This window comes from Corvus kubaryi, unplaced genomic scaffold (genome assembly GCF_017639235.1).
Source record: "Corvus kubaryi isolate FWS band 111438036 unplaced genomic scaffold, C.kubaryi_AGA036_p1.0 78, whole genome shotgun sequence".
Lineage (NCBI taxonomy): Eukaryota > Metazoa > Chordata > Aves > Passeriformes > Corvidae > Corvus > Corvus kubaryi.
The window spans coordinates 2252125-2279654 of record NW_024582065.1 but is presented as its reverse complement, the minus strand read 5'-3'; the positions used below and the strand labels follow the sequence as shown (position 1 = coordinate 2279654).

At 54.4% G+C, this 27530-nt stretch overlaps 1 protein-coding gene across 3 annotated transcripts in view; it reads left to right on the top strand.

Moving 5' to 3' along the window:
• The first annotated feature begins 6805 nt into the window (after positions 1 to 6805).
• Positions 6806 to 27530, top strand: part of WHRN (whirlin) — a 46577-nt gene continuing 25852 nt past the window's right edge. For 2 of the 3 annotated variants that reach the window (XM_042052432.1, XM_042052431.1), the window contains exons 1-2: positions 6807 to 7537; positions 21748 to 21963. In XM_042052432.1, coding sequence (XP_041908366.1) covers positions 6938 to 7537; positions 21748 to 21963 — 816 coding nt within the window. In that variant the 5' untranslated portion in view covers positions 6807 to 6937. Of the gene's footprint in view, positions 7538 to 21747; positions 21964 to 27530 lie in introns of all 3 variants that reach the window. The other variant, XM_042052433.1, reaches the window with a different exon arrangement.

Below are 27530 nucleotides of genomic sequence, written 5' to 3'. Positions count from 1 at the left end.
TCCCCACCAGCAGAGATGCTCATGGGGAGGTTCCACCACCTCCAGGCTGGCAAAGATCTCAGTCCTGTATTCCTGTGGCAATGGTTGAACAGGGAGCAAAACTCCCAGCAGTGCAAAGCTGGGGTGAGGAATTGAGGGTGAGAGAATTTCCCGGTGCTCTGGCAGCATTGCAGGGCTGTCACAGCAGGCGTGAGCTGCTCCCTGGGGAATTTTTGGTGCTGCACTTCCCCCTGGGACACGGACAGTCTCTAGATAGGTGCACAGGGAAAGGACCAGCCTCAGAGAGGAGCTGTAAGTGATGCCTTGATGGGGCTGCCTAGAAACAGAGGCCAGACAGAATTAAGAGAATAAAATCAGGTATTTATTGAAGGGCCTTCAGGTACATTTAGGGCAGACAGAGCCCCCAAGGGCTACACCCAACCTGGATGACGGGGTCACAGGTTTTCATACTTGTATAAGTTTGGTCCATTTGCATATCAGGGGTTAATCCTCCAATTACAGCTTCAGGTAATGAAGTCATTTACCCCAAGTTTGCTCCCCCCCAACTCACTGTTGTTTACATCTCTCGGGGTCTGAGACAGGAAGGTGTCCTTGAGTTTCAGGCCTAGAGAGGAATTGTTTTGTCTGCCCAAAATGGGAGAACAGCAGCTAACAGGCTGTGTGGAGTTCAGAGTTACACACTAAAGAATTGCAGGATTACAAATATATTAAAAATATAAAAGCTAAAATCCTAAGACACCATAAGGAGCAACCCCCTTCCTGCCCTGGAGTTTGTCCCCCCAAATCCGTGCAGTCAGACCTTGGAGCTGAGTTCTCCTGCTGGCAGGGCTCACTCGTGCTCCTGATGCAAACCTGCAGGGATAGTTCGTACCACTGCAGAAATGCTTGGGAACCTGGCCCGTAAATCCTGCCAGACTGACAGGCTTTCACAGCCAGAAGACTGATAAATGTATTTGAATTAGATAAATGTTTTCAAATGAGATAAATACCTTCCAATTAGATTAGCTCTGTGTGTGTTTGTCAATTCCCAGTGTGAGTGAAGCCCCTGATTTTCCCACCTGCTGGGAGGTTGAACTTGTGCAAATGAGCTCTGCAGTGCTCAGGTCTGATGTGAAATTGTTGGATATATTAACAGAGCTCTTCAGGAAGGGACTGTGCTTCCCCCAGATTCATTTGGTTCTCCCCAGTCAGCCCCTGACATAAGAAGGACATGGAGCTGCTGAAGTGAATCCAGAGGAGACTGTGAAGGTGCTCTGGGGGCCAGAGCCCCTCTGTTCTGGAGATGGAGAGAGCTGGACTTGCTCAACCTGGAGAAGGCTTCAGGGGGACCTCAGAGCCCCTTCCAGTGTCTAAAGGGGCTCCAAGAGAGCTGGAGAGGGATTTGGGACAAGGGATGGAGTGCCAGGACAAGGGGAAATGGCTTCCCACTGCCAGAGGGCAGGGATGGATGGGATATGGGGAAGGAATTGTTCCCTGGGAGGGTGGGCAGGCCCTGGCACAGGGTGCCCAGAGCAGCTGGGGCTGCCCCTGGATCCCTGGCAGGCCAGGCTGGACAGGGCTTGGAGCAGCCTGGGACAGGGGGAGGTGTCCCTGCCCATGGCAGGGGGTGGGATGAGATGGGCTTTAAGGTCCCTTCCAACCCAAACCGTTCCATGGTTCTATCAGTAAAGCATCACAGCCTGTGTGTGAGGTGCTGCACTCCAAGAGAAGCCAAGGCTCTGGTGTTCCAACCTCCAGCAGGGTGAAGTCCCTGCTTGAGGAGAATTCAGGGTTGGAGGCATCAATCTGCACTGTGCAGAAGGCCAACCCCAAATCCTGCATAAAGGCGACACTGAGCACAAAGAGTCTGTGCTCCCCCTTCCACCTGCAACTTCCCAGCCCATCCTCTGCCATCCAGCTCATCTGGGTGGGAATACTGGACTTACTTGACAATTTCTACAATGGAAATAAACCCAGCCCTGTGGAGTAAGTTACTTACAGCCCTAAGGCTGCCTCCTTCAGGTGCTCCCTATGGCATGGCCCCACAATCATAAAATCATAGAATGGCCTTAGAATCATGGAATCAGAGAGTGCTTTGGGTTGGAAGGGACCTTAAAGCTCATCCAGCTCCAGCCCCGTGCCACGGGCAGGGACACCTCCCACTAACCAGGGTCACCAAACTTCACCTGTCCCATCCGAGGACAGTCAGCCCTCGGGAACAGGCTCTGTGTCCTTCACCACCAAATTTAACAGCCAAGGTGCCCAAATCAGACAGCAGGCACTGAGCTGATCCTCTGCCAGTGTCAGCTCTGCCCGTCCGTGACACCCAGGCCCACATCGTGACTTAGCCATGATTTGTGCTGGGCATTAAAAGAAAAAAAAAAGCTGATGACGCAAGTGGCTTTTTCTTTCAGGCATTTCAAGCAGGACTGGAGAGTGCATAAGTGCAAGAAATTGCCGGAGAGGGGAGGAGGATTGCAGCTCTTAAATCATCTGGCTCTGCGATGCAGGGTTACGCTCAGTGGTGTTGGCACAGTGGAGAGATCACTGCAGGCAAATTGGGGGGGGGGGGGAGAGCTTCTGCTCCTTGGAAAGGCTTTTTCGTCAGAAAATGGGGCAAATGGAGGCTTGTTTGAATGTGAATTGCTTTGATTTCGGGTTTTAGGAAGTGTCACAGCATTCCAATGGCTTGAAATCAAAATATGGCTGGGAATGCAGGTGAAACAATTGCTGTCTGTTTGATTTGATTAAGTTTTTAATCCCTACTATCTAAATGACTGATAAACTCTAACCCTGTGGTATCCACCCCATGGAAACATTACGGTTTGGAGCTACAATTCTCATCTTTGGCCTTCTCTTGCACAGTGGAAACCACCAAATTCCCACTCAAATGAAGCTGTTTCGGGTTGGCTTTGCTCAGGTACAGTCTGAGGGTGGCACTGAGCTGTAGGAGATTTGAAGATATGCAGATATAGAAGGGTTTAAGAATTGCCAGAGTTTCCTACCCCCTCTGCCTGCTTGGACCCTGCTCTTCAGGATCTGCCCCAGCAGGGATGTGTCAAACCGAACTTGGTCTGATTAAGCACAGCAACCTCCACTCATTGGAAACATTCCTGCTGCGAGTGGTTTATGCTCATAATGCAGAGCTTAAAAAATCTCCCTTGAAATGATGATTTCTCACTGCTCCTACGGCTTTCCTTCAAATCCAACTTCTGCCTGTTATATCTGCAGCTGAAGAGATGGAGCACGGGCCTGCTCCCTGCACCGTGGGGAACTTGTGCCTGAACTCTGCTGGATTCAGCTTTGCTGCAGCAGGAATGGTGCTGGAAGCCAAAGCACCCAGGAATTCTGCTGGAAAACCCTCTGGATACTTTTCCCTCTGCGCTGGCTCCTTCTGTGAGCACTCAGCTGCAGCACTCAGCTGATTCCTGCACATGTCCAAGCTGTGCAAACCAGCCTGGCCAGGGACAGAGGATTGGGAGCCAATCTGCTAAACAGGGATTTAGCCAAGAGGCAGCCCCGAGTGCCAGTCCTCTCCTAATACTCTCTTAAGCTGCACAGGCAGCTGCTGCTTCCTCCCTGGCCCTCCTCACAACTCACCTCAGTCCTCCAACTGCAGCAAGGCATTTCCAACCAGAATTAGGTTTTGTTGGCTTCTTGCTACAGTGCCTTTTAATTAGGAGCACAGCTGCTCTGGAAACACGGAGCTCACTTTTCAAAGAGTGCCTCTAGAAAGTGATTACAGCGGATTAAAGCAGAAAGGTTAGGCAATTTATTCAGGTGGCACTTACCAAACGCATCGGATTATTTTGTGCTGCAAGGATGATCTTAAAAACTCACATGAATAACACTTTTTGGGCTCCTGCTGGCCTGGAGGGACTCTGCGGGCAAGGCAGGTGGTGGAGCTGAAAGGCTGTTTGGGAATGAGCAGTGCTCAGCTGCTCTGGAGCTCTCCACTGTGAGTGGGTGCTGAGGTTCCATTGCCAGTGTCTGTCGGGTCCTGCCAGTTAACAAAGGTCCAGTTCAGCCAGGAGCTGTCCCAGGAATTATTGTGGACTCTCAGTGTTAATTAATCTTGCCTCCAGAGGATGTTTGCAGGTGATGCCGTTTGTACCTGGCATTGATCTTCCGCCTTGAGCACTTGCCGCCAATTCCCCCTGGCAGAGCTCCGTTCCCAAATCATCACAGAATCATTGAGGTTGGAAAAGACCTCCAAGATCATCAAGCCCAACCTTTGACTGATCCCCACCTTGTTACCCAGCCCAAAGCACTGAGTGCCACATCCAGGCCTTCCTTGGACACCTCCAGGGACTCCACCATCAATGGTTTGGGTTAGGAGGTCCTTAAAGATCACCTTGTTCCAATCCCCAAAAGGCTTTAGTGTTTACAGCAGTGGAAAGGATAAAGCCCCCAGAAATCCATCAGATTTCACTTCAAATCTGGGGCTCCATGAGAAGATCTCCATCCTTTTCTTCTCCAAAGGAAAAGCAGTGGGAGCCCCTGTCTGGAGTGTATGGTAAAGATCCAACTTGCCAATGTGTGAACAAACTAAATGTAAAACTTCTCTGAGGAGAAACTAAAACAGGGATCACACCCAAAGGGGAGCCTCAGAGCTGTCCTGTGGCAGCAGCAGGTGGATGGGGCATCCCAAGGATGAGCAGTCCCTGCTGGCAGGGCTGTAGTGGCAGCAAGACAACAGAATTATTCCCAAATGCAGCTACCCTGTGGATGCTGTGTGTTTCTGCTGGGCAGCCTTGGATTGGAGTTGTCCTAGGACTGGGAAACTGGCTTTGTGATATTCTGGAGTAGTGGTCTAAAGATCCGGGACCGCTGGGCAGCTCTGGCCATCGAGCAGCCCTGCCTGGTGGCTGTGCTCTGGGCAGGGCTGTGCTCTGGGCAGGGCTGTGCTTTGGGCAGGGCTGTGCTCTGCTGAAGAGGGAAGCCAGGGATGTGCTGCTCCAGCCTGGAGCTAGCGCAGAGCAGGGGCAGCTCTCGCCGCATCTGCTCGTGTTCACACATTCAGAACCTTCTGTAGGATTAAAAAAGGCTGGAGAAGCTCAGACACTGCGCTGGTGGGAACAGCAGTGCTTTAAATAGAGGAGTCTGAGCGGGTTCTGAGCACTATCGTGTTTGAGTGCAATTCAAAGACTTGCAATACCTTGTTTGCCCTTCTCTCACTTTGTTTGGCTGATGTAGGCGTATTTTTGTTTTTACTCACTTCTCTGTCCTATATTGTCCCTTTTCTTTCCAGTAATGTTGACTGTTCCATCTGCTTATTTATCACCCACAGTTCGAATGCGAATTTCAATTAGCAATCTGCTTTGTTTAGTTTTGTTTTAAACAAGGCATTGAGAGCTCCAACAAAGCTTTAATACATAAAGCTACTTGTAATGCAGCTGTTTAAGCTCTTCTATCATATCCATGAACAAAATGAATTCCACTGCTATCAAGATGCATCTGATGAATTAGGTTTAATCCTCCTCTACTGTAGCAGATGGAAGGCACTTCAACAAAGACAGAAAGATTTCAAATGACTGAGATGGAAAATGGTCTTTGCTCAGTGTGCCAGAGACATAAAAGAAACTAAAACCTCATGTATTAGGAAATAATTCATTCAGCAACCAGAAAAGCAGTCCCTGGATTTCTGCACCGATTCCTGGTGCTTCTCTTTTGGGTCTGAGGTCACAAGTTAAGGGTGTGGAGGCAAGAGGGTGGCTACTTGTGCAGCAGCATCCCGGGTGGGAATGTGCTTCCCTGAATCCCACCTGCCCAGGTTTGCAATACCGTGTGCCTGAGGCCCTGCCAGCTTCTGGATCACCTGATCTGGATCACCAGGATCCCTCACAGGAAGGGCTTCTCGTGGGGGGCTGTGTTTGCTGAACGAGGAGGGGTTAATTGCTGTGAGTTTGGTGTGGACTCCAAGCCCAACATCACAGAGTGGTTTGGGTTGGAAGAGACCTTAAAGATCATCCCATTCCACTCCCTGCCAAGGGCAGGGACACCTTCCCCTGTCCCAGGCTGCTCCAAGCCCCGTCCAACCTGGCCTTGGACACTTCCAGGGATGCAGGGACAGCCACAGCTTCTCCGGGCACCCTGTGCCAGGGCCTGCCCACCCTCACTCAATTCTTAAGAACAATTTCTTCCTAAGATCTAATCTAAATCTCTCCTTTTCTAAAAACTGTTTCCCTAATCATAAATTCCTTCAGCACCGTGTCAGTAACAAATGTGTCTGAATTTCGCTTAGGTGTGATTAAAACAAAGCCTGAGCTGAGGTTCTGGGCTGAACGGGTGCATCCCCAGCGCCGTAACTCTGCAGTTAACGTGACCAGCGCTGTGAGGTAACAACAATCCCACACCTGGCACGCCGGGCAATGGAAAAACAGCCCCGCGGGTCAGGTAACGGCTCCGTGTGCCGGGCCAGGCTGTTCTCAGGTGTAAGCCGATCCCTGCCGAGTGTCCTCTGCCATGTGTCCTCCATCCCGAGCGTCCTCGCCATGCTGGGCTGGCGGGAAGCTGAGGAAGCTCTGAGATGGACGCGATCCATCCCGGGAGCGCTGAGGAAGGGTGGCAAGACTTTCCATCCTGCGCAGCTCCCACCTGCGCGGGCTCCGCGCTGCGCCGAGCCGCGGGCAGGGCAGGGCAGGGCAGGGCTCGGCCCGGCGATGAGCGCTGATGAGCGGGCGCGCTAATTGCGGGTCCCGCGGGGGCGGGCGCTGGGGCGGGGCGGGGGGGTCCGGTCCCGCCGCCGGGGCCGCTCTGTATAACCCGTCTCCCGGCAACAGCGGCCGCGTCACTTCCTGGGGAGCCGCCGGCGAGCGCACGGACAGGTGGAGCGGCGGGGCCGGCCGGCACCGGAGCTGCCCGGGGGGCTGCGCTCCTGCCCCGCCTGGCTCTGCTCCGGCGCGGCGCGGCGCGCTCCGGCCGCTCCATCCCCCGGTGCGGCTCTGGTGCCGCCGCGATGAGCGCGGAGCTGGACGGCGTGTCCGTGCACTCCTCCTCCTCCTCGTCGGGCTCGCTGGGCTCGGCGGCGGGGCCGGCGCCGCGGCCGCTCTCGGCGAACGTGCGGCGGCTGCACCAGGCGCTCACGGCGCTGCTGAGCGAGGCGGAGCGGGAGCGCTTCATCCTCTGCCTCAACGCCTACCACGGCCGCCGCAACGTCTGCGACCTGGTGCGCTCCCTGCGCGCCCTCCTCGACGGGCCCCGCCGCCGGCAGCTGCTGCCGCTGCTGCGCCTCGTCCTGCCGCGCTCCGACCAGCTCCTCTTCGACCAGTACACGGCCGAGGGGCCCTACCTGCCGCCGCCCGGCCGCCCCCCGCCGCCCCCTGCCCCGCCGCCGGTGGTCCCGGGCGAGCTGCGGCAGGTGACGCTGCGCCGGAGCAAAGCCCACGAGGGTCTGGGCTTCAGCATCCGCGGCGGCGCCGAGCACGGCGTGGGCATCTATGTGTCGCTGGTGGAGCCGGGCTCCCTGGCCGAGCGGGAGGGGCTGCGCGTCGGCGATCAGATCCTGGGGGTCAACGGCAAGTCCCTGGACAGGGTGACCCACGCCGAGGCGGTCAAGGTAAGGCTGCTCCGCACCGGGCTCCGGTAGGTGTTTCCTTCATCCCGCCTTATCCCGGGCTCTGCTGCGCGCCCCGTCCCGCTCTGCCTCTCCGCTGCCTGCCCGTGTCCCCCCGCTGCTGCTTCCTTCCCTCCCTGGCTCTTGTCCCCGTGCGCCCCGTCCAGCCGCATCCCTCCCCGGCTCCATCCCCGCCAGCCGGTGGGACCGGAGCCCCCCGGGGCCGCTCTCCGGGACGCGGTGCTGGGACCCCGCAGCCCTCGGCGGAGCGGAGCAGCTCCGGGTTTGCATCGCGCCGGCGACATCGTGCGGGACCAGCCGTGCGCGGAGCCCGGCCGCAAAGTTTGCGGTGGCAATAGCGGTGCCGCTGATGGCCCGGCAGGGACCGAGCTGCCGGGGTGGCTCTGGGCACGGCGGGCTCGTGCTGCGCTTTTGTCGCGCCTCTGAAACGCAGCGATGCTGCTCGTGGCTCGCTTGCAGCCTGAGGAGCTCGTGGAACCTGGAAATCTGCGTGAGCCGCGTTTTAAGGGATGTACTCCAGCCGCTCTAGTGGGCTTCTCCTCGCAAAGATGGGGAGACTGAGGCACGGAGAAGCAGAGCAGCCCCCTCCCAGGGCTGCATCGTGCCCGGGGCAGGAGCAGATCCCCGATCCCCCCTTGAATGTTCCAGGAGGAGAAGGAGAACGGTTACACAACTGAAGGGCTCCCGCTCTCCCAGCACGGCTCCACATGCCCCGGAGACCTGTTGTGGTCCGTACCAGCATGGGGGCTATCGATAAAAGCTTTAATGTGGGGGGGGAGAACTCCATAAACTGTGAGATTTTTCAGCTGAAACGCGGGGTTCTGAGGCAAATCCAGGTTTGAGTGTCCCAAACCATTCCCAGAACTGATCTGGGGGCTGGTGGGCTCGGAGCGTTCCCGAGGCACAAACCCATCGAGCTGGAGAATCGACTTCTAGAGGAGCAATTTGTAGGCAGCGTATGGAGAGCTGGGATCTGGCGTGACAAGGCTGTTCTCCAGCTGTTTGTGCCTTAATTTTTCCGTAATAAGCTAAAGTGGTTCTGTTGGGAGCCTGTTCCATGTGGAGCGTTCCTCCAACAGAGCATTAATCTATCACAGCTTTGAACACTTCTTCCCTGCCGACCTGTGCTTTAAATCAGTGCCCTGGGCCAGGGCACGACTTCCAGGCTGGAAATGAGTCCCTGGTAATCCTGAGACCAAAGGAAAGGTTTGTAGGAATTCTTTTTTTCTTGTTCCTAATGACAGGATAACAGCAGGGCAAGCTTTCAGTTGTTAGTCTGCAATTTTGTGCCTTGGAGATTGCAAACACCCCCATATTTTGGTTATGGCATTGGGATGGAGAGGAACCAGGTGTCAGGAATGCTCTGCTCCATGACTTCATCTTCAATTCATCCCACTCTGCTGGGTAATTCACATCACTTTCTGTTTGTTCTCTAATAAAATGTAATTGATGCCTTTTAGACATTATTAATTTTGAGTGAAACTAAGTGCTTCCTGCACAGAAATAATTCCTGGAGGATGTGGCTTGCCAAGAGCTATATTTTGTTAATATGAGCCTGATAGGAAAAAGCAGCTTAGAAATTGTCTCCTTGTGAACTGAACTTCTTTCAACAACAAATTCATCACTCACCCTGTGCTGGCACCTTCTTGAGCTCCTGGGTTCTTTTCACAGCTGGGAAGGGTTTTTATGACCCACGTCGTGGTGGTGGAAACATTTTGCTTGGGAAGAGTGGCAGAGTGATTTACAGTACAGCTCTAATAAATCCTTTGGAGATTCTAAAATTCAGTAAGTGTTAATTTGCCCTCAGGTGCTGCTTTTGGGAGGGGGGAAGAGAAGAGATCATGTTCAGCAATACTCGAGGGCAGCATTTGAAGGTTTAAGGTGCAAATACCTCAGCCCAATGTTTGGGGTGTCGTTCAGAGTGTCAGAGCTGCGGGGACAAGAGGTGGTGGTGGGTGGCTTGGTCCTGTGCTCTCTGCTTTCCCTTGAAACCTGGGAGATCTGAGGCTCCAGCTGAGCACACTGACCGCTCTACAAAGGCCTCTGGCTGTGGTCTGGTGTCCTCAGGCAGAGCAAACCTCGCTGTGTCCTGCCCTCCTCACTGGTGGCTCTTGGTGTGCCCTGCAGTGGGTCAGTGGGCAGGGAAACATCAGCTCAGCTGGTCAGAGCATGGTGCCCATAACGCCAGGACTGGGGCTTTGACCCCTTTATGGGCTGTTCACTTTAGAGTTGGACTCGATGATCCTTGTGATCCCTTCCAACTCGGAATATTCCGTGATACTGTGGTAAACCAGAGCTGAGTTTGGTCCTGGAATTCGTGCGTATACTGTATTCAGGATCAAATAGAGAGAGAGAAAGCTGAGGAGAGAGACTCCGTTAACACAAGTCCCTGGCTGTGTAGCTGATCTCTCAGGCGCTGCCTGCTGCTTCAGAGGAGGGGCTGTGCGAGCTCCCTCAGCCAGAGCGTGTCTGATCAAAGCTCGGCTCCTGTCCCTGTGCGTGCAGCGATGCTCCGGCTGCTGCTGCCCTTCCCTCCTGGCTGTCCTGCAGCACGGAGCTGTCTGGCCAGGGCAGCCCTGCTCTCCATCACAGGCACAACGTGCTGCGCTGACAGAAGTTGTCAGAGCTCCTTCTTGCAGTGCCAGGCTCGGGAAAGCTCCCGGGCACATCGTGCAGCCTGGGCTGAGCGTGACAAACTTCCTGAGCCACAGACCCACTCGGTGCCTGCCGGGGTGCCCAGCTGTGGCTGTGGCAGCGAGGCAGCTGCTCAGACAGAGCAGAGAGTAAATGCAAGGTCTGGATTTGTTTGTGCAGCCTTGGATGAGCGTTCCCACAGCAGCCACTGCATTCCTTTTACGAGTTGTGGGAGCTCTGTTGCCTTTCTGTGCTGGAGCAGCCCAGCTGCTTTTATCCCTCCTCTTGGGGAGGAGAGAGGCACTGGCTGTGGGGTAGCAGCAATTTCTGTTCACTCCCGGAATTTTCAGGCATCGCTCAGTGATGCACCCAAAGTGAAACGGTGGCAGCAGATGAGACCTGCCACAATGCTGGGCAGAGCAACCTGCGTGATGTCCCAGCTCAAAACTCGCTGGTGGCCTCTGACCAGCGCAGCGGTGCTTGCAGATGTTTCAGTGAAAATTAGATAAGAAGTGGCGCTCTGACTTCAACCACGAGATTACCTCAGCACTCCAAATCAATTCCCTTAATGCCCAGCTTCTTAACCTTTCTGTGAGCACGGCAGTTTGATGCCTTGTCTGCTCTGCCCTCAGCTGTTTCATCCAAATCCAAATTAAATGACTCCATTACAATTACAGCTCCATCATTGCAGCATTCAAGAGTGCACTTTAGCAAAAGATCACCAGCATTTGAATTATGGGGTGAGTGGAGAAGTTTGTGTTGTCTGCCATATTTTTAGAGCTCGCTTGGCTTTTATCAGCCTTGCTATTTAGGACATTATATTGTGTCTGCACACTATATATATATTTCTTTTACTATTTATAGCATATATACCGCTGTGTTTTAGTGTATACTGCTGTATTTTAGCAGTGGTGCTGAGAGTTTGTATTGATAAGCTGTCACATTTTATCCAAGAGGATTTAAAATCGACGTGTTCGTGGCTTTAGACCATCAAAATGTTATCCAGGGAGGTGTTTCCCCAATACTCTGGGGTTGGCATTAAATTCACACTCCTTTCTTCCCCACCCTTTACTTTTCTTGCTTTGCTGTAGGTTTTTGTGTCCTTTGAATAAAAGGACGTTTAAGGAGGGGGGGGATGAGAGAAAGTGAAAAGTGGAAAAATTCCTGATTTAGAATTTGGCTTAATGAGCTACACCAGGCTCCAAGAGCTGCACTGGTTCCACCACTGGCCCTGCTTTTCCTGCTGACAGCTGGGCAAATCTGGATCAGCTTGACCAAAACCACGAGAACTCCACTAATTAGTCTGTGCTGGGCTTGGGGAGTTTGATTCTTCGGTGTTGGTGTAAATGGGTGGTGGCTTTGCCAAAGTCACCGGGCTGGAATTGAGTTTATTCTGGAGGAACTGGGGTAGTTCAAGTGTTCCAGTGCCCTGTTTTGGGCTTTCCAGCTGTGGAGAGGCGCTGGAGGGGTTTGGGGAGAGCTTGGGATGAGGCAGAGCTGCGGGTGACAAGGCAGAGGCGTCCGGAACATGGCACTGCCGTGATGCCCTGTGTGTCCCTGGGACAGCCCTGCCTGGGGAGGGAGGGGGATCACATCCAAAGGGATCCCATCACCTCCCTGACCTGTGGTGGAAGAGGATTGCATCGGGGGGATCACATCACACCCCACCCCAGGGTGAAGGGGGATCCCATCCCCAGCCACCACCATCTCTCTGGTCCAGCAGGGCTTTTCACTCCCTCCAGCCTTTCCATCTCCTGCTTTGATGGAAGTGTCAAGTGGGCATTTAAGAATAATTAAAAGGACACTAAAATTCCTTTTATGTCCTATTACTGTGGGTTTTCATGCTGGCAAACAAGGAAATCTCTTCAGGGACCTTAATATTTCATAAGAGGCAGAAAGGGCCTCCCAGGTGTGGGATTGCTGAAAGACCTCTCAGAAACGACAGCAGAGATGTGCAGCCCTGAGCTTCAGAAACATATTTAGAGCCATTTTTCTTTCCAGACAGCTTACAGTAAAGCAAATTTCATTTCATTGTTTCTTGTGATGCCTAATTAATTGATTTTCATGACCTGACACTGATTATTTAATCACCACAGCACTGTGGGCACGGCTCAGAGGAACGAATGCAGCTTGGCTGGGTTGGGTTTTGACCCTTCCAAGTGCTCGGAGCTGCGGATGAACACCCTGAGCCACAGCTGGGATGGCTGAGGAGTGAAGGGAATCCATTGATCCCTGATTCTGTGAGGATATCAGCCGTGTTCCTTTAACTGCTGCGTGCTTATCGCCAGCTCTGTATTTTTAGAAGGCACTAAAGAAAGAGGCTTGAAACTTCTCCCCTTCCCAAGGGAGCTCGGGGAGCTGGAGCGTGGAAAAGGAGGATGTGGCTCGCATCCACCCCAACAGTTAGAGTGGTAATCTCTTCCTTCATCTCTGGATCTGCTTAGAAACAAAAACCCCAAAACTGCGCTCAAAAAAAGCGCTCCCAGCTTAAAAGGCAGGTGCTGTGCGATGCCAGGGGCTCCTGCTGGGCCCTTCTGTCCTGCAAACGGATTCCATTTCAGTTCCTGTGGTCAGCTGGGCTTGGAGAGAGAGGGTGGAAAGTGTAAAGGCACCGGGATCTCCCTCTAGGAAAAAGGGGGAGGGAAAATGGTCACTCTTGAGCTTGGAGGTATCCGCATTTAAAATGATTTTTAAAGCTCCTTAAAGGGGGAGGGCTGATGGCAGTGGCAGAGCGTGGATGGGGCAAGGGATGCTCCTGGTTCCAGAGGCAAATCTGGAGCTGTGGTGGAGCAGCTTTGGGCACTGGAGCTGCCCACGGGGCCCAGGTGCTGCTGCCCTGGCACTGTGAGCTCCTCTGAGCTTCCACATGAATTCCTCGTGCGGCCTGGGGTGGGGTGAACCTGCACACCCAGCCAGGGGCTGTGGGAACGGGGGTTTGGCTGCTCCACCTGGGTTAGGAGTTGTATTTGCTGCTCTGCCACTGATTTCCCTCAGTGGGCAAGTTCGTTACTCATCTGTTTCCCTTCATTTCCCCAGCAAATCACAATCGGCCCTAATGAAATCAAATGACTTTATACTGATGCAAAAGATTGGAACGAGGGCCTTAATCTCTCCTCTCCTCATAATGCAAGGATGATGGGACTTGGCAGCAGGACTGGCTTGTTCATCAGGGTGAGCATTGTCAGGGCATCCTGGAGTTCTTGCAGCATCAATGGTATTTAGTGGGCTCCTTGTAAAGAAACAGTTTTGCCTCAGCTGAGAAATTGATAAGATAACCTGAATAAATGCTTATTTCCTTCTGGTGGCCATTGGAAGAAAACAAAAGTGTCAGAAGTGGTGAATTAAAATATCCTTTACCCAGTTCCCCTGTCTTCGCGGAAGAGGATGGGTATTTATGGACACTTTCCTTAACGCCAGGGAGAATTATTCAGTTCTAAATGCCCTCAGTTAAAGTGACAAAGCACTTGATTTGCTTTGGGTTCTTTTGACTGGATGCTCTGTGAGTTCTCCCTGTCACGAGCACCAAGTGCTTGGTAAATCCAGGTGAAGCCGAGCCCTGGAGGAGCTCTGCTCCTGCCAGCTGCTTCTTGCTGGGCTCAGGAATTGCCTCGGAGCCCCTCGGGGTGGGAGGTGCTGGCAGGGAAGGCTGGAGGGGGCTCTGCTCTGTGCAGGCTCTGCCTGGGTGTCCCTGGTGCTTAACCCAGAGTCTTCCTCACTTCGCCCCATTGATCCTTCCGAAGTTTTTCCACCAAGGAATGAACCCTGTTTAGACAGCGTGCCCTTGGTGGTGCTTCACATCGCTCCTTGCAGCAGTGCTTCGTGTGGAGCAGAAAGAGAAGAGCCCAGGAAGCAGGAGGGAGCTTTAATCTACATTTCCCTCATGCCTTCCCCCTGCACTAAAAGCACCCAAACAGCTTTGGTTTGGTTTTGTTTCCACAATTATGTGGCGTTTTCTGCTCTTTTTAGAATTGTCCTGGGCTTGCCTGAGGGCTGCACCGGGCAGGGACCGGCTCAGAGGGGCAGGAGGTTGCAGAGTGGGCATGGGGAGGTGTGCCAGCCCTTGGAGGGCCTGGGGACAAGGTGCTGGAGCTAAGGTTTCACTTGACCTTTCCCGGTGAAAGGGACGTGGGCTTCCCGGTGCCGTGGGGCTAAATGTATGCAATCACCATAATTATACATCGATTTGCATTGATTTGCATAAGTGCCGCTACTTGAAAGCCCAACTGCTGTCCTTTGCCTTGGGAGAGGGGGAGAGGTTGGACTGGGCCTCCTGCATTTGTCTTCCTGCAGGGAGGCTGTGTCACCCCTGCATCCCCCTGTGTCACCCTGGCACCGCTGCCATCCCTCCATCTGTGCTTCCCTTGATGCCTTGAGAGGCCTCCTAGAAACAGAGACTAGACAGGAGTAAGGGAATAAAAGAGGTATTTGTCTGAAAGGCCTTCAAAGGTACCCCTGGGGAGCCTGAAGCTGTTCTCAAAATGGACCCCAAGATGGACCCCAGGTCATGAGTTCTTCACACTTTTATAGGTTTGGTTCATTGGCATAGCAGGGTTAATTCTCCAATTAAAGCTTCAGTTTTCCCCACAGCTTGCCCCCCCCTTTAGAGGCTTTTGGTTTATACTTTTTGGGCCTAGGGCAGTCTGGGTGTCCTTGGAGAGCAGGGCTGGAGAGGCTTTGTTATGTCTGCCCAGCACGAGAGAGCAGAAGTGAACAGGCTCCAAGAAACTCCAGAGTGACACACCAGGCAGTGCAGGATTTGAAAAATATAAGGGTTAAAACCTAAGGCATCACTCTCAGCGTCCTTCCATGTCCTGCTCTCCCCACCTCCTCTGTGTCACCTTTTCCCTTTTCCTCGTTCCAGTTCTTGTTCCCACTCAGGGATGAGCCGTTTGACCACGTCAGAGTATTCCAGGCTCCCCTTTCCTCTGCTCAGATCCAGCTCCCTGTGCTTTGTCAGGCAGCACGGGCATGGGATAGACTTAAATTCATGGAATCCCACGCTGGTTTGGGTTGAAGTTCATCCAGTGCCATGGGCAGGGACAGCTCCCACTATCCCAGGCTGCTCCAAGCTCCATCCAGCCCGGCCTTGGACACTTCCAGGGACATAGGGGCAGCCACAGCTTCTCTGGGCAACACTTGATCCAAAACATCTTATTTACATCTGCAGACTGGGGCAGGGGACAGTCTCTGCCTGCTTCACCTGGCAAATTTGGCCTTAGCCAGGTGTGCAGTGGGAGCTGCCATGGCCTTTTATCCCTCCTGCCTGCAGCTGATGCCTGGAGCAGACGTTCTGCAGGCAGGAAGTGCCCGTGCCTGCTGTCCTGTCTCTGCAGAGGAGCCTTTTAGCTGCCGTGGCTCAATCCCTCTCCCTGTAAAAGCTCCTGTGGTCCTGCCCTGCAGCCCCCTCCCTCCCCAGCAGCCACAGGGAGCTGTTCCATTCCCACGGGCAGTAGGGTTGTTTTGCTCAGTCCGTCTGATCCCACAAGCCTAAACCCACCTGAGCCCCTCGGTCCAGCAGGAGCACCCTGGGATGGAGCAGGAAACAGTGGCTGGACAAACTCCTGCGATCGCTGCCTGCACGGTGCCGGAATGTGCTGGAAAAGCTCCCTCTGCCTCCCTCCTGTGGTATCTCAGCATTTCTTTCCCTTTGCTGCTTTATTCCAAGCCTGTGCCTCACTTTTTTTGGGACGTGGTGCCAAATTCCTGATGCTTTGCTGATGGATGACCTCTGCACTGACCTTTGGAGCTGGCCAGCAGAGCAATGCCCATTATCCCATGCCCATTATCCCAGTGCCCATTATCCCTGAGCCAAACCAGCTCCAGCGGGGCTGTTCCTGCCGGGAGAAAACGCAGCTTGAGGCTGTGGCAAGGGGGAGGATGGGTCCTAGTTAATGCTCCTGGTATCCAGCTGGGATCTCCCCACTCCGGCCTCAAGGGGAGCCGATGGCTCCTTTCACGAGTAGGGAAGGTGAAGGGAGGGGGCTGCGTCCCTGCGAGAGGCAGGTTTGGGCAGGCTGCCCCAAGGATGCCGGTGATGAATTGCCATTGATTTCTGACATCTGTGCTCCTCCCGGGGGGACTTTTGGAGCTGCTGTTACACAGCCTCTCAGGGCCCTTGGGAAGTGGGGAATATGAGGGGGAAAATGGGGAAGATGGGAGAGGAAGGCCCTCAGTGATGTGAGACTGGCAGGGTTTCAGAAGGGTGGTGGCTGCAAGGCTGGACCCTAGGAAAGGATATGATGCACTGGGAGCTGTTTGGGTTTTATGGGGTTTTTTTAAAGGTAATTGTGGCACATGAGATGTGTGTTGCCTTTTTTCATCAGTTTAAACGCTCTCCTTCCCTCTCAGAGGGCTCGACAGATAATTAAATGGAGTGTTGTTAGGGGATCAGTGGCCTCATGGAATCAATCTGCCCCTCTGTCTGGCACTTGCTGCTTCTGATGACATTTCTGGGCACTTGGTGACTGTTTCCCTGCTAAAGGTTTTGGCACTAATTCACATCAATGATTTCTTTGAGCTGGGCTGCTGGCAGGTAAGCTTGCACGCTGTGGTGCCAGCCCTAAACCTTCCACCCCTTGGTCCTCAAACACATCAGAGATGGGGCACAGCCAAATCTTATCTGAGGCTGGAGCAAAACCCAGCAGCACTGAACAACAAATCCCTGGAGTGGCTTGAGAAAGGAGATGGAGATGCAGCCTGCGCTGTGTGATTCTGCACACAGCATTAAGGAGGTGAAATTTGGTACTTCGTGGTGGCTGGGTAAGGTTCAGTGTGCCCATCAGATAACCTGATATCCCAGAAAACTCGCAGGATGAGTTCTGCTGTGGGTTTGTGGGGTATCTCTGCAGTCACTGTGCACAGGACAAAGTGTGGGAGGAAAAAATTCTCCCTTGTAGAATTCCCACCCAGAGCCTGTCCTTTGTCAGTGTCCCCCTGTGCTGGGCACTGCTGGGGCCACCTCAAATCCTGTGTCCAGTTCTGGTCTCCTCAATTTGGGAAGGACTTTGAGGGGCTGGAGCGTGTCCAGGGCAGGGAATGGAGCTGGGAAGGGGCTGGAGCCCCAGGAGAGGCTGAGGGAACTGGGAAAGGGGCTCAGCCTGGAGCAAAGGAGGCTCAGGGGGGACCTTGTGGCTCTGCACAAGTCCCTGACAGGAGGGGGCAGCCGGGGGGGGTCGGGCTCTGCTGGCAGGGAACAGGGACAGGAGGAGAGGGAACGGCCTCAGGCTGGGCCAGGGGAGGGGCAGGGTGGACACCAGCAGGAATTTCCCCATGGAAGGGGTGGTCAGGCCTTGGAAGGGGCTGCTCAGGCAGGTTTGGAGTCACCACCCCTGGAGGTGTCCAGGGAAGGGCTGAATGTGGCACTCTGCTCTGGGCTGGGGACAAAGTGGTGATCAGTCAGAGCTTGGACTTGATGGCCTTGGAGGTCTTTTCCAACCTCAGTGATCCTGGGATTCTGTGATAACAACTCTGCTGAAAAGCTTCTCCTTTTGTTCCCAGGGAGCTGGGATGATCTGTGTTGTCTGTGTGGGCAGGTTCTGGCCCTCTCTCTTGCTGTGGTGGCTTCATAAGCAGGGCTGGCAGCAAAATCAATGTTGGAGGGCTGGTGCCAGCCTGGTGGCATGGTGGCACCTCACTGGGAATGGGGACAGTGAAGTGCTCAATGCTTGAGCAGCAGCTGGGCACAGGGACCAGCAGGATTAAGGCTTCCAAGAGGGAGGACACAGTGGTGAAACCTTCTTTGGGCTCCTGTCCCAGAGCTCGGTCACTGCCCCGGGAAGAAGTTCTTCCTCATGTCCAGATGCAGCTTCCTGGGATCAGTTCCTGCCCGTTCCTCTTGTCCCATTGCTGGGCCCCACAGAGCAGAGCCTGGGCCCTGCTCTGAGCCCTCCCTGCAGACAGGGACACCCAGGGGTGAGGTCTGGCCTTGGTAAAACCTGAGGGGAAAAAAAGCCCGAAAGAGAGGGGAAGTGCAGCATTTCTCCCTGTGCGGGGAGATGGATGGAAACTCTGCTCTCCCGGAGCTCAGCACAGCAGCTGCTGGTGGATTCTGTCCTGGTTTGGATGCAGGTGGAAGCTTCTCCCACTGGGCTCACCTGGTGCCTCGTCACTCTGCAGCTCCTGGTGCCAAGCGCTTTGTTAAAGTCTGGTTCAGAGTGTGGCTGCACAAAGGTTTTGTAGATCTGTGCCAGATCCTGTCCCCGTGCCTGCTGTGCTTCAGTGTGGAGCACATGCCGTGCTGTTATCCCAGCGAAAGCGAGGGAAAGCTGCTTCCCTCTCATGTCCTCTCGCAGCCGTGGCAGCTGCAGTTTGAAGAGCTCGTGCCTGGTGAACAAAAAGCTTCCTGGAAGCTCTGATGTTTGAGCAGAACTGACTTTAGTGGTCACCAGGTTGGGGAAGGGGTTTGCACCCCTCACAGGAAAGAGTTCCTTCCCAATATCCCTTCTAATTCCGCCATCCCTCAGCGTGAAGCCATTCCCCCTTGTCCTATTACTACATATCCTTGTGAAAAGTCCCTCTAAAAGTCCCTTAAAAATCTTTCGTGGGTGTCACTGTCCTCCCCCGCCTGTGATCACCCAAAGGGTCTCCGAAAGATGCAGGTCAGTAAGTGGCCAAGTCCAAAAGGAGCTGGTCACTGAGCCAGTGCAGGTGGCTCAGAGGCCACCAGAGCTGTGTCCTGAAGGGCTCCTAAGGACAGGAGGGTCTCTGATGGGCTCCTCTTCCAGCCGTGCCCTGGGCTGAGGGTTTTTTGGGAAGGGAACTCTGTGCTGGGCAGGACACTGCTTCTCTCACTGAGTGCTGGAGAGACCTCAGTAAATGTATAAAGGACTCCCCAGAGTGTCACCAGCAATGTCCTGGTGGGCACTGCCAGCTTCTGTTCACTCCTCCTTTTGTGTCCCCTCTTGTTTGGAGGCTGCCAGGGAGCCCTGGCCGGTCCTGCTGCCTCCAGCTGTGCAGCTGCTCCCCTCCCCTGGGGCTCTCTGCTGTCACCTTCATGCATAAAACATCTCCCTGCGACGAGATCTGTGCTCATGGTGGCCCTGTCAAGGGAGCTGCAGGGGGACATAAAAATCCCCGTGTAAATCTCTGGCCTCTCATCCCTGCTAACTTCACTGTGCCTGCAGAGAGCAGCTCTGCTCTGTGCCTGCCCTGCCAGGGGATGGCATTTGGCTGAGGTTAAGTGGCTGTGCCAGCCTTCGGCCGCCACCTCTGCCCTGTCACCGGGGCAGGCTGTGATGCTCCACGGTGCCCAGCGTGGAACCCCTGCCTGTGCCTGGTCCCTTCTCCTGTGCCCGGTGTCTCCCCTGTGTGGTACAAAGCCCAGAGGGTTTCCTTTGCTCCTTCTCTGCCCTGCCAGGATGGATTGTCTGAGGAAGGGAGGGGATTCCTGTGCCGTGTCCAGTCTTTCCTTAAACACCTCCAGGGATGGGGACTCCAAACCTCCCCAGGCAGCCCCTTCCAATGTTTAATCATCCTTTCCATGAAGAAATTCCTGCTGGTGTCCACCCTGCCCCTCCCCTGGCCCAGCCTGAGGCTGTTCCCTCTCCTCCTGTCTCTGTTCCCTGCGAGCAGAGCCCGACCCCCCCGGCTGCCCCCTCCTGTCAGGGAGTTGTGCAGAGCCACAAGGTCCCCCCTGAGCCTCCTTTGCTCCAGGCTGAGCCCCTTTCCCAGCTCCCTCAGCCTCTCCTGGTGCTCCAGCCCCTTCCCAGATCTATTCCCTGCCCTGGACACGCTCCAGCCCCTCAATGTCCTTCCCAAATTGAGGGGCCCAAAACTGGACACAGGATTTGAGGTACAGGGGTACGATGATGTTATGCAGACTCAGAAGAGGTTTTATAGAGATGGCTCCAGTTTGAATGAACAAAGAACATTTCAGGGGGTCCTGTACCCCATCTCACAGGGATCCCTTGCCCTGGTAGCTCTGGGGTAGCTGAGAAGGGTCCCTGCCACTCCCAGTTCATTGATTTCCACGCAGTTCAGCCCATCCTGAGCCTGGCTGGGCAGCAGCTTTGGCTCAGGAAGCTGCTCTGTGCCCTTGAAGCCTGGCACGGCTACAGTGCCCATGGGAGAGTGGTCCCATGGAGCGGGCAGAGGGTTTAGAACTTGCTCCATCATCCCAGTGAGACTGGGCATGGTGAGCACCTCTGCCAGCCCAGCTGGGCTCCGTGTGCCTGCAGGGAGGGAGGAGATCGCAGCAGGGATGTGTTTGAGGGATGGGAAGCTGCAGGAACAGGGGCTGGAGCTGGTGAGCAGCCCAGGGGGGTGAAGCGCTCTGCAGGTATCCTGATGGGGCTGTTGGCTGGGCAGCCCCTGTGCCAGCCCTCTGGGCACACGGTGACCTTGCCAGCACGTGACAAGTTGGCAGCCAAGGTGCTCTGTGTGATGGAGAGGCTGAAGTGAGGTTTGAGCTGGATCCTCTGTGGCTCTGGCAGGGAGGGACAGGAGCTCTGCCAGCTCAGGGCTGGGATCCAGCCAGCCCAGTATTACTGACAATTTCACCCTTTACTGAGGAGCTGCTGGTTTTAGTTCTTCCCAGCCACAAGCTTTGCTCAGCAGCTTCTCTGCTCAGTGGGGACAGGAGACCTTGCAGGAGCAGCTCATCAAAATGATGTATATATGGGGAAAAAAACCCTAAACACCTCCTTTCTGAGAGCAGAGCTGCAGTGCTGACGTTCCCGAGGCCTCTGGAGGGATCAGCGTTTACAGCTGTCCCCAGGGAGAACTCCTCTGTGTTAATTTAAGTTTCCTGTGTCAGCTGCTCACAGTGGAAGCTTGAGGGGCAGAGGAGTGATTGCAAATCACCTCCTCTGGGCCCCAAGGTCATCTCTGTGCGTGCTGGTGTAAGTGTGTGTGCGCATTTAGTAATTATTGCACTTGTTAATTGACTGCTTGTGCTGGGGAAGGCAGCTGGTAACTCCGTGGCTGAATTTCTGGGAATGCTGTCGATGTTCCCTGAAGGCATCAGGAGCTGTTCCAATGGCTGGAGTTGTGGGGACAAAGCTGGGGCTGAGCTGAGGCTTTTCCCACACTGGCTGTTGTTTGCTGCCAGCGCGGTGACTGAGAGGCTGAAATCCATGTTCAGCCTGGAGGGGGAGAAGGCTCCAGGGAGATCTTGGAGCACTTTCCAGTGCCTAAAGGGGCTCCGTGAGAGCTGGAGAGGGACTTTGGACAGGGACCAGTGCTGCTTTCCTCCAGCACTGCTCCCTGTCCTGCTCTGACTCCTCTCCAGAGCTGCAGAAGCTGCTCAGTCCCGGGTTCAGCCCATCCTGGGCACAGCTCTGCCCACCTCACCTCCCCACTTTGCTTCACTCTGTTCTTTCCCTGGCTGACGGGAAAGGTTTTCTCCATGTTTCCCCAGCAGCAGCAGCTTTGCCTTAACTCTGTTGCCACCAGGAGAGAATAGAAAAATCCCAGCTTTTCCCACCACCTCTTTATGCAGCTCCATCATTCAGCTGGTGGCTGCAGAGGAGCTGGAGATCTTTGAGCCTCAAGAAGTGCAAAGCCGTGTCCCCCTGAAGTCCAGGTGGGCATTAACCCCTTGTCCTTGGCTTGTCTTGCAGGTGCTGAAGGGCTGCAAGAAGCTGAACCTGTCGGTGCACTCGGTGGGGCGCATCCCCGGGGGTTATGTCACCAACCACATCTACACGTGGGTGGACCCGCAGGGCCGCAGCGTGTCCCCTCCCACGGGGCTGCCCCACCACCAGAACAGCTCCCTGCGCAGGGACAGCGAGAAGAGGAGCCACCTCCAGCTCCTGCAGGAGGGCGATGAGAAGAAGGTGAGCAAAGAGGGATCAGACACAGCCCTGGGGGCCTCTTCCCATGTAGATCCCAACCCTCTTTGTTCCCCCTGGGTTTGTCGTCTGTGTGATTCTCCATTGGGATGGCCTGGCTCTCCTTTAGCATCCTGGTTTGGTCCCTTGGGCTGTAGCTTTCCCCTGTGTGCCCCGAGGAGTGCAGTAGGATGGGATGGGTTGGCTTTGTTCCCCTTTGACACAGGGAGAAGCTGAGCTGGAGGGAAGGAATTGTCCAGCCTGCTCTGGCAGGGAGGGTCCTGCCAGGAACAGCCAAACCAGGAGTGGGTTTTAAGGCTTTTCCCAACACATGGATGTTTGGCTGGACATCGAGGGACTGACATCCATGTCCCGCCTGGAGACAGGAAAGCTCTGGGGAGACCTCAGAGCACCTTTCAGGGCCTAAAGGGGCTCCAAGGGAGCTGCAGAGGAACTTTGGGCAAGACCTGGAGTGCCAGGACAAGAGGGAATGGCTTCCCAGTGCCAGAGGGCAGGGCTGGATGGGAGATTGGGAAGGAATTGTTCCCTGGGAGGGTGGGCAGGCCCTGGCACAGGGTGCTCAGAGCAGCTGGGGCTGCCCCTGGATCCCTGGCAGTGCCCAAGGCCAGGCTGGACATTGGGGCTTGGAGCAGCCTGGGACAGTGGAAGGTGTCCCTGCCCATGGCAGGAGGTGGCACTGGGTGGGCTTTAAGGTCTCTTCCAATCTGTGCCACTCATGGATGTGGAGGGCTGGATCCTGGAGTGCATTCCTGCCTTTCCTCCTGCATTCCAGATCTTTCCTCAGGTGTTCCTGTGAGGCTTTCTTGGATCTCTTGGCAATTTTGTCTAAGTAAAAAAAAAAAACCCTCACCCCCAATTTTTCTCTTCCAAGAAAGCTCTAAAATAAACCAGATTATTTTCCTTTTCCGTTTGGGGAGAGGCAGCCTGAGGGAAAACCCTGGTGAGGGAAAAAAGGAATGTTTTCTGTAATGACACCAGGGAAGTGTGGCCAGTGCTGGGCCTGCATCCCGGGCCTCTGACAGAAGGGAACCATCAGCACCTGGAATTTCCAGCTCTGCTCTCTTGCTGTGAGCTGCCCTCCTTTAAACAGACCTCGGTGTAAGGGAAGCCAGCACAGGGTGTCCGAGCTGCAATACCTGATCTCGGGGATTTGATGTCTCCTCTCCCTCACAGCCAGGCCTGCAGGTTGTCACTGCAGACTGCTCCAGGTGCCCGTGGAGCGAAGGGACGGATGGACAGGGAGCCCCAGCCTATACAAGCAGGATGTGGATTTCCTCCTTGCCACCCATGGGATATCAAAACACTGTCCCAGGAGGGAGCACTGGCTTCCCAAAGACACAGAATTGCTCAGAGCCCCGACTGTTTCCATCCTTTTATCCCGCTGTCGCTCTGTCTGTGCCCAAAATGTCCTCAGCTCCTGGAAACGCTGTGGAAGGGTCTGGGAGCTTCCCATCTCAGCCAGAGGGAGAGAAAAATCTAATACAGGATGAGGCAGTTTGCTGATGTAATATTCATGTGGGCCACAAGGGAGAAGGGCCTATTATTTTTACTTTTAAGGAGAGGAGAAAAGCAGGCGCTGCTGGCTGGTGTCCCCCACCCCCTGCCACCCCGTGTCACCTTGACAGAGCAGCAGCAGCTCTGCAAAGCTGTGGGGAGGAGTTGTTTCTGTGCACAGCATTCCTTCAGTCCTCGCTGTGTGTGGACATGAAATGCTCAAAACCCTGCAGCTGAGTGTCCCCTGCCTCTGTCTCAGCCTCGTGTGGTCCTGGCCACTTGCAGAGCCCTGGGAAGATGTGCCAGCCCTGGGTGTGCTCCTGCTCGTCCTGGTGACCTCCTGGCCTCAGCAGCCTTTGCCCAGGTGTGAGGAGTGGCTCTTCAGAAATCTGAGCTTGTGTCCTTCCATTCCTTGGTGCTGCTCCACGCAGTCAGGCGGCCCTTTGGCTTCAGCAGAGAATCCCAGACTGGTTTGGGTGGGAAAGGACCTTAAAGCCCATCCAGTGCCACCCCTGCCATGGGCAGGGACACCTCCCACTGTCCCAGGCTGCTCCAAGCCCCAATGTCCAGCCTGGCCTTGGGCACTGCCAGGGATCCAGGGGCAGCCCCAGCTGCTCTGGGCACCCTGTGCCAGGGCCTGCCCACCCTCCCAGGGAAGGATTCTTTCCTAATATCCCATCTAACCCTACTATCTGACAGTTTGAAGCTCTTCCTCCTTATCCTGCCACTCCATCCTTTGGAATTTGTCTCTCTCCAGGTTTCCTGGTGGCTCCTTCAGGCACTGCAAAGCCACAATGAGGTCTCCCCAAAGCTTCTCCTCTCCAGGCTGAACAATCCCAGCTCTCCCAGCAGAGCTGCTCCATCCCTCTGATCCCCCTGGTGCCTCCTCTGGACTCTCTCCAGGAGAGGATCACGCTTTGACCCCAGGACAGGGACTGGAGGCCCCTCTGTTAACCTGGGAAGAATCCATGAAAACTGCAGGAAATATTTGAAGCTCTCAGGGATGGGATGCAGAGGGAATGTTCAGCCTTCTGCTGGCCCCACTCCTTGGTGACATGCCAGCAGGGACACTGGTCACTGCTTTAAGAGCACAGGGCTTGGAATGCACTTTGCAATAGCCTCCACTCCTGATTTCCCATCTGTAAGACCAGAAAACAAGAAAATTACTGCCTGCCACAGCTCTGAAATGTTCAAGGCTGCCCAGACACCTCCATATCCAGAGGTGCCTTGCTGTGCCAGCTGATGGGGGAAGCAATTCCCCCCGGTCCAAGGCTGCTGGCAGCAAGCAGAGCCTGCCCTGGCTGGTGGTGCAGAGGGGTTATTTGCTGTGACACTCTGTGCACGCAGCCTGCAGGGCATGGATGAGCTGAGTCGCTGTGTCCTGAATTACTGAGCCCCATGGAGGGGTGAAAACGTGTCCCAGAGCGGGGAAACAACCTGCCTCCAGTTTTCTCTCTTTTCATTTGTGTGTGTAGATTTATAGGTAGCTACAGAGATGTAGTTAACTGCTGAAAGTGGGGTTATTCTGTTCACAAAAATGCAAATAAATGCAACAAATCCCTGGTTAATGCAGCCCAGTCAACCAGAATTGACAGGCACTGAGGCCTGTTTGATTTGTGGGCGGTTTTACACTCTGAAGGAAGAATTAGTTGGTTGGTTTTTTTATCCCCACTCTCTCCTATTTCCAATCGATCTGAATGTCCTGGAATGAATCTGCCAAAGCTTTCAAACAGGCAGGGTTTGGGGGAGCACAGCAGAGCAACTCCAGCCCTGCAGCAGGAGGCTGGAGCGAGCGAATCCACTGCTGCAGCTCAGCACGGCTGCGGCACCACCGGAGTCTGAGGGATATTTCCAGCTTTTCCAAGGTTAAATTCAAGGCTGGTGGAGGCATCTGGCGTTCTTCAGGCAATGGAAATATCCCTGTGTGGCTGCCTCTTCCTGCAGTACATCTGCATGCTTGGAAGGACGGGTTTGTCATTTGTCACCAAGTTTAATAAAATGATTATCCAGAAGTGAAGGATTTGTTATCCCAAGGTTTGAAATGGAAGCCACCACTGTGAGGTGTGTGATGGTGTAACTGCTCTGTCCAGGGATCTGTGGGAACATCCTGGTGGGATGAGGTGTGGAACAGGGTGGTTGGGCTCTGGCTGAGCTCGAGTGGCTTTGGGCAGTGTGGTTCAGCTCCAAAGGAAGCTTTCCTGTGGCTTTGTCCACATTTTCCTGTGGACACTGGGATTCCTTCACCTCCAGCTGCGGAAGAATCCACACCGAAGGGATTTGGGGATTGGGATTTGGCAGCTGGCTTGGCTTTGCCCATCCTACCCTGGGCAGAATCCAGCCTGCCCCGAGCTCGGGTCAGAGGCTGTTCTGGGTGAGCCAGGGGGTGCTGAGATCTGGGCCAGCTTTTTGGTGCAGACCTGACCTACCACGAGTGATGGCTCTGGAGACGGGATGTGAGAATACAGGGAATGCAAGGCTGAAGGAGTTGCTGGCAGGTTCAGCCTGGGGCTGTGCAAGGTGTTACAGATCCTTGTTTTCCTTGTCTGTGCTGTGTGTGGCAGGTGCCGTATTCTCCAAATTTAGCATTTTCCTGTGGTTGGAGTTGGTGAATCCAGCGTCTCGTCAGAGCCCTGTGCCCGCAGATGGAGCGGTCAGGAGGTGTGAAAGGGAGGGTTTGCACTAGTGCAAAGCTCTGGGAAACGTTGCTGGAGCCAGGCCAGACACAGCAGGTGTCAGACACACAGGTGACAGCCCCCAGCCCCATCCAGGATGTCACTGCTTGCTGGAAAGCTGGGACCTGCTTCCCTTCTGCTCCCCTTCTGCTTCAGAGAACTTGGATTTTTATCATCTCTCCAGGCTTAAAGTCCTCAGGATTTGTCACAGCAGCAGCAAGGGCCATTTGTGCTGTGAATTGTCATTGATGGACTTGGATCAACAGCTGATTTCATTAGAAGCACTTTGGGAGCCCTCAGACAGCAAAAACTCGGAGGTGCTGCTGAGCTGGGAGGAAGATGAAGTGTGCAGAGCACTCTGGCAGTGCTGGGCTGCGAGTTCTCTGAGAAGCACCATTCCATCAGCTGAATTGGTGCCTTAATGTGCTTATTGCCAGGGGAGCTGCTTATTCCTTCAAGCTCTCGGTGCAGCAGAAGAAAGAAAACGTCATAAAGAGAGTGTGAACATCTCCTCTTCTTCAGGCAGTTCTGCAGCCAAAAGTAGCTGTAATTATTATTAAAAATATATATATATATATAAAATATCCACGCTAATATTGTGTGGTTTGAATGTTTGAGACACTGCTGGTGCCTACTTGAAGGATAAGAGATGCAGGAGAGGGAAAGGAAGGATTTCTTTCTGTTGGTTTGTGATGACATTTTCAGTGTGGATGATCCAGCTCCCCACATCTCTCACGGTTTGCTCGCTCTGACCTTGCTGGGGGTTGATTTTGTTTACAGCTTTAAGGATATCCACGCTGGTGGGGGGCTGGTTTGGTTCCCTCTGGGACTGGGATATGGGATGTGAGCCACTGGTGCCTTGGGGATTAAAGGTGTGGAATGATTCGGGTTGGAAAGGATCTTTAAATCCCATCTAATCCAACCCGCTGCAGTGAGCAGGGGCATCTTCAGCTACGCCAGTTTGCCCTGAGCCACACCCACCCTGGCCTTGAATGTTTCCAGGAGTCATCCTTCTGCCTCGGGCATTCGGTAGCTCTGTCCCAGCAGACTTACCCCAAAATGTCCTTTGGATCACACCTCAGCTCACCCTGAGGGGCAGCAGTTCCATTTCATTGCGTTTTTAGGCACTTTGAGCAGAAAAAGCACCCAAAAGTGGCAATTGCTGGGTGAGCCATGCCTTGCCCCATGAGGAGGCAGTGCTGGGCTCAGCAGGAGCTGGACTGAGGCTTGGCATGGGCAGAGGATTTGATTTGGTCCCTGTGCTCTGGTGTCACCTCTCAGCCCTGGGAGCTGCTCCCTGTCCCCAGTGGTGCTGTTGAACACCCTTGGAAGTGGCAGCCCGAGTCCTGGTGTGGCCTTAGGGAGCTGCCCTGGGCAGGGGGTGAC